Here is a 7,023-nt window from a genome sequence, read left to right on the forward strand (position 1 = left end):
CCTAATCATAACCCTTAACCCTAAACCCACCCCTAACCCGAACCCCTAACTCCTAACCCCTGACCTGATCCTGACCCTAACCCTAACCCCTAACCCTAACCCTCAACCCCAACCCCTAACCCTAAACACTGCTAAAAGAAGTTAACGATAATATAAAGCATACTATTGATGAATGCCAACAGCATACAATGCAACATCTCATTTCAATGGATTCCCAGGAAAATTCTCAAAATCCTCTGGGAAGAAATTCACATGCTAATGGTAATGATCATATGGAAAAATCAAGGAACCACAAAATTAAGAAAACAATCGAAGGGCGCCTGGGTGGCTCAGTCAGTTAAGTGTCCAGCTTCGGCTCAGGTCACGATCTCACAGTTCATGGGTTCGAGCCCTGTGTCGGCTCTGTGCTGATAGCTAGCTCAGAGCCTGGAGCTTCCTTCAAATTCTGTATCTCCCTCTCTCTCTGACCCTCTCCTGCTCGCACTGTCTCTCTCTGTCTCTCAAAAATAAAAAATATATATATTTAAAAATTTTTTTAGAAAACACAACAACCAAAACAATCCATGTAGAAGGTCATACCTCCCAATTTCAAATCTTAAAACAAAGTCACAGTAAAAGAGACATTGTGATACTGTCTTCATTGAATACCCCAAAATAAACCCTTTCATCTCTGGTCAACCACATTTTGACAAGGGTGGACAGCATGACATTGGGGGAACAATGGTCTTTTCTACAAAGGGTGCTAGAGGACTGGCTGTCCATGTGCAGAGGAATGAAGTTCCCCTTCACACCACATATGAACATTAACTCAAAGTGGATCAAAGGCTTAAATATAAGAGGTAAACTTGTAATTCCTAGGAGATACAAATGGAAATAAATCTTCATGAGCATTGAGTTTAACAGTGCTCTTAGAGGTGACACCAAAGCACAAGCAAGGGATGAAAAATAGATATTTAGTTTCCTCAACCTTAAAAACCTTTATACCTCAAAAGCTGCTATTACAAAAGTGAAAAGACAATGCGTAGAATGAAAGAAAATATCTGTGCATTATTTGTCTGGTAAGAGTCTGTTTTACAGAATATATAAAGAGCTTGTACAACTCATCGACCAAAACGACAAAAACACCCACAATTTTTAGAATGGACAAAGGACTTGGATATACTTTCCCAAGAGAGATCATATGTATGGTGAATAGACATGAAAAGATGTTAAGCATTAGTAATCCATATGGAAATGAAGATTTAAGCCACAGTTAGATACCCCTTTACATGCATTAACATTGCTATAATACAGAAAACTACAATATAACAAATGTTGGCAAAGATGTTGAGAAATTAGAACCCTTAAACTGCCCTTATGGAAATGTAAAATGGGGGAGCCTATGTGTAAAACAGTTTGGTATTTCCTCATAAAGATCAAAACAAAAATGACCATTTGGCTCCACAATTCTATTCCTGGCTGTAGATCCCGAAGAACTGATACAGTTGTTTAAAAAAAAAAAAAAAAGCACATGCACGAACACAGACAGCAGCACCGTTCACGAGAGTCAAATGGTAGAAAAACTATGCAAATGCACCTTGATGGCCGAATGGAGAAACAAACTGGGGCAGACCCATAAACAGCAATCTTATTCTGTGGCTAAAGGAATAAAGTAAAACAGCGCGGCTGTAAAGAGGAGTACAACGGTTCCGCAGAGAGTTACGGCAGAACCCACCTCTGCACACAGACCTCGGGACACTGAAAGCAAAGCCTGGAACAGATATTCTTGTTCCCTTAGAGCAGCTTCTGCACAACTGTCAAAAGACGGAAGCAACACAAGTGACGGCTGACAGATGAATAAATAAACAGAATGTGGTCTACACACAACGGAATACGTCTCAGCCATACAAACCAGGGAATTCTGACCCACGCCACTACATGGATTGAACCTCGCGGTCATTATGCTGTGTGAAAGACGCCAGTCCCAGGAGGACACTCTCTTTTTCCCAAGGAAACCCATGTTTCCTGGTAGAGACCGGAGCTGCTCTATTTACAGTAAACAGAACTAAGAAACACGTGCACTGGCAGGAAATGAAATCAACACGGAAACACCACGCGCACATTTACACACTCAGAACGACCCATCGGAAAGAGAAATGAAGAGCCGGACCATTTACAATGGTATCAGAAGGAACCAAGTGCCCGGGAGGAAAGCGAAGCGAGGAGATGACAGACCTGCTCTCCGAGGACGACAGGACACTGGGGACAGAAATGGAGGGAGACGCACAGGGACAGAAAGCTACTCTGTGCTCCTGGACATGGAGGAATCCATCCTGTGACAATGTCCGTCCTGCCTGAGCGATGTGCAGGTCCGGAGCCAGCGGCACAGAAATCCCCACGACTCTGTGTCAGACACGTAACAGACACCCCGACCCGCGCGCGGAGGCGGGGGGACCCCACGTGGTCACAGCGGCGGGGCCCGAGCACCGCCCGCGCACCTGCCCGCGACCGCTAACCGCGCGAGGACGCAGCGGGAACCGTGTCGGCACGGAGCTGAAACACCGACGCGCGGCCCCGCGGCTCGGGAGCCAGGAGAGGGAAGACCCGACGGCCGCGCGCACAACCCTGCGTCACCGCGCACGAAGCCGCGCCGGGCCCTTTCCCCGCAGGATCCCCTGAACCTCGACTTTCCCCTACAGCTGTGTCTGCTCCGGAAGCTCCTCCTCCCCCGGCTTCGCTTTCTCCGCACCTGCTCCTCCCGCGCCGGGTCCTGAGGAGACCTGGTTCTTGTCCCTGTGGTCTTGGGCCACATCCTCCTGAATCTTCCGCAGCGGGTCCTGAGGAGGCGGGGCTCCTGACAGCGTGGCCACAGCCACAAGTTCTCCGGAAGCCTTCGAAGGGGGTCCTGAGGAGACCCGGTTCCTGTCCCTGCGGCCGCGGTCCGAATCCCCCACAGCCGGTCCAGAGGAAGCAGAGCTACTCTTAATGCGAGAGGCAGGCTGAGTGCGCGTGCGCGTGCTGGCTTCAGGATGCAGCCCTCCAGCACCCCCTGCAGGCAATGGTGAAGTGCAGGAGACGCTGGGGTAACTGGTCCGTGGAGGCAGCGCCCCCTCCTGGCCGCCATCCAGGAAACGGCTGGTTTAAATTTTTTTGTGTCTTTTATTTAGAGAGAGAGAGAGAGAGAGAGAGAACGAGAACACAATTGGAGAAGGGGCAGAGAGAGACACAGGTACTGAAGCAGGCACAAAGTTCCAACCCAACAGCACTGAGCCCGACCGGGACTCAAACTTGCACAAAAGAGAGCCCGACAAGGGGCTCCAACTCAGAAAGCGTGGGACTCCACGCAGGGCTCGAAAAGGCACACCATGGGAGCCCAACGCCAGGCTTAAACTTCCAAACTGGGAGAGGCCGACACCAGGCTCAAACTCCAAGAGCGTGGAAGCCCAACGCAGAGTGCAAACAGGCACACCATGGGAGCCTGACAGGGCCTCAAGCTCTCACAACGCAGGGCTGGAAGGTGCACACCGAGCAAGCCCCTTGAGGGGCTCACACTCGCACAAAAAGGGAGCCTGATGCAGAGCTCTAACTCGGAGAGCAAAGGAGTCAGATGCCAGGCAAGAGCAGGTCCGATGCAGGACTCAAACTCGCATACCGCTGGAGCCCAATATGGGGCTCGAACTCACACACCCCGGGAGCCCGACCTGGGACCCGAACTCCACAGTAACATCTGATTTAATAGAGATGTCATCCCTCCACCATGGGCGAAGTGGTGCAAGCACCACACCCTGCCACCATGAGGGTAAGGGGGGTGCAAGCATTGACACTCCTCCATCGTCAGTGGGGTGCTGCCTCCATGTTCGAATGGGTGTGACACCATCATTGATATGGTGTTGGATGCGTGACACCCCTCCATCGTTGATGAATAGGTTCCTCCTTTGTCAATGGGGGTGCAGGTGTGAAACCCATCCATCATTGATGTGGAGTGTTCCTGCATCGATATGGGGTGCCCCTCCATTGATTGGGGTGCAAGCATGACACCCATCCCTCGTCAAAGGGCGGGAAGCCTCTCATCAATGGTGTGGTGCCTCTTCATCACTGTGGGGGTGAGGGCATGACACACCTCCATTGTAGATGGGGGTATGCCTCCATGGACGATGATGGTGTGCCACTTTGCAATGGTGGGTGCGGGTGTGTCATCAATGGGAAGGTGCCTACATCATTGACTGTGGGGTGCCTCCATCCTCAATTTGGGGTACCCCTTCGTCGATTGGGGGTGAGTACATGACACCCCCCGGTCATTGACTGGGTGTCTCCATCATCGATAGGGGAGTGCCCCTTTGTGCAGGCATGACAGCCATCCATCGTCAAAGAGACAGTCCCTCCATCATCGATGGTGGGATGACCTGATCTTCGATGGAAGGGTGCAAGTGTGACACTCATCCATCATCCATCAGGGAGTGCCTCCTTGGTCGATGAGATGTAAGATTGACACCCTTCCATCATCAATAGGGGGTGTCTCCATCATCAAATGGGGGTTCCCATTCACTGATGGGGGTTACTGGCCTGACATTGCTCCATCATTTATGTGAGGTGCCCCCATCATTGAGAGGGGGACACAAAAGTTGACACCTCTTCACCATTGGTGGGGGGTGAGGGATACAAGCATCCCATTGATAAAAAGTTTTGAACTTGGTTCATTCCTTTACATTTAGAAAGACTTTTGGTTTATTCTTAGCTTCTAACACTAATAAAGATCCTATAAATATTTACAAAACTGTTATTTTGTGAACATTGGGTTTCTTTCTTCTAGAGCAAACACTTGGGAGTGGTATTTACAGGTTACATATTACGACATTTATGCATAATTTCATAAGGGACAGTCAACAGTTTTCCAGAGCTGGTGTTCATTTTTCAACCCTACCTGCAGTGTTTAAGGCCCTACGTGTGCTATATGCTCATCTGCATGGTATTGTCAGTGTTCCCTAATACCTGAGCCATTGTGATGCATGTATAGGGCATCTCTGTGTTCCTGATTTGAATTTCTCTGACAATCCATGATGTGAAGAGTCTTTTCCTGTCCTTACCTAACATGTCTATACCCTCTTGGATGGGATGTCTTTACAAGGCTGTGCTACTTTTATAGAAGGTTGTTGCCTTTCTTGCTAGAGTGTTGAGAGTTCTTAACATAAACCTGATGCAGGTCCTTTGGAGGTTATGCAATTTTTGACTATTCTCTTACTCTGTAACTTGTCCTACGGCTATTGATTGGCAGAAAATAATATTTGATTTTCACAAAGTCTATTTATACTATTTCTTTTTATGGGTCCCACTCCTTTAGCTATAATTTTGATTTTTATGATGACTGGTTGCCCGTGAATAATTTATTGATTTACAATATACTTAAAACTCTTGTTTTTTTCTGGTCTCTCTCAGTGTTGACTTGTTTTCTAATTGGTCTCTGGTAATTCAGTGTTTTCTTGTTTTTAAATTTATAGACTCTGGTTATACAATTTCATGGTATGGTCTTCATAAAATATGGACAATTCTATTTTCATGCCTAAAGATGAACTTCAGATTTCATGAGAGATGCTGTGCTGTGTCTTTTCAGCTATATTGGTCATCAGATTTGATAGATGTGCTTCTGTGTCAAAAAAAAAAAAACTTTTAGCTTTCCATGTATTGGGCTTTATATATGTCTCGGGAACCACTGAGGTCTAGGCACACAGATGAGTTCTTGGCACAGGTCATGGTCAGGGTCATGACTAGGGTCACCATCTTGGTCAGGGGTCAGGGTCACAGCCATGCTCAAAATTAAATACATACATACATATATGCATAAAATGAACTATGAGGACTACCGCAAGATAGCAAGCTTATGCACAGTGATGAAAGCAATCAACAAAACTAAAAGGCAACCCACAGAATGGGAGAAGATATTTACAAACGACATAGTCTTAGGATTAGTATTCAAAACATGTAAAAACTTTTTAATTTTTTAAAAATTTTATTTACTTTTGAGAGACAGCATGAGCATGGAGGGGGCAGAGAGATAGGAAAACACAGAATCTGAAGCAGTCTCCAGGCTTTGAGATGTCAACACAGAGCCCATGTGGAGTTTGAACCAATGAACTGTGAGATCATGATCTGAGCTGAAGTTCGATGCTTGACAGACTGAACCACACAGGCGCTCCTGTAAATAATTTTTAAACATCATTTTTAAATTATTAGTAGAGAGTGTATCCATGCAGTTCAGCATACTTTCATGTGAGAAGCAAAATTTATGTCTTCCATTTTTGTATTGTGGTAAGATCTCACTGAACATGAGATCCAACCTCTTCACAAAATTTTAACCATACATTATAGTATTATTAATTACAAGTATAAAGTTATGGAGAAGACCTCTAGAATTTAATCATTTTGCATCACAGAAAATAATAGCCCTTGAGATGCTACTCTTCATGGTCCCTCCCTGCCAGCCCCTGGAAACTGCCATACCACTCCCTGTTTTATTGTTACCAAAACCCAGATACAGCTACATGTTGCCAAAAGGTCAATGTTCAGAGTTTTGGTTTTAGTGGTAAAGGAATTTGAGGTTTATTCAGGAAGCCAGCCATGTAGGGAGAATGCATACTCTTGTCCAAAAGCCAATAGTGAGGTTTATGCCTGACCCTGGGGGTTTTAAAGGAGTAGAGTGTACTTAATCAAATAAGGGAGTGCATGGTCGATAACATCTTTTGATCATGTGCAGATTCTATGGTGCAAGCTGCTAAAGTTACCTCAGTTCCCCTGCATCTCCAACTAAGAGAACAACACATGCATGTGAGGAGACTGCCAGAGGTCAAGATAGAACCACAATAAAGGATTGGAGGGGAAACCCCTGGGGCTCACACACGGTCACCAGTAGTTTCTGTTTTCACCAGCTGGCATAAGAAAAAAATAAAATACAACCTTGTGGTTCACCAATCATCACACGGAATGCTGGGAAATGAAGAGGAAGCTTCAAAGCAAAGACTAAAAGGATCAAATGGCCTGCAAACGCATAAC

General features: G+C 46.3%; 1 protein-coding gene across 1 annotated transcript in view; it reads left to right on the plus strand.

Moving 5' to 3' along the window:
- The first annotated feature begins 4,126 nt into the window (after nucleotides 1-4,126).
- Nucleotides 4,127-7,023, plus strand: part of LOC115301080 (disintegrin and metalloproteinase domain-containing protein 29-like) — a 5,071-nt gene continuing 2,174 nt past the window's right edge. Inside the window, exon 1 of the mRNA XM_029950755.1 lies at nucleotides 4,127-4,157. Within this exon, the coding sequence (XP_029806615.1) occupies nucleotides 4,127-4,157 (31 nt within the window). The remainder of the gene's footprint in view (nucleotides 4,158-7,023) is intronic.

The sequence above is a fragment of the Suricata suricatta genome, chromosome 9 (assembly GCF_006229205.1).
Source record: "Suricata suricatta isolate VVHF042 chromosome 9, meerkat_22Aug2017_6uvM2_HiC, whole genome shotgun sequence".
In the NCBI taxonomy this organism is placed as follows: Eukaryota; Metazoa; Chordata; class Mammalia; order Carnivora; family Herpestidae; genus Suricata; species Suricata suricatta.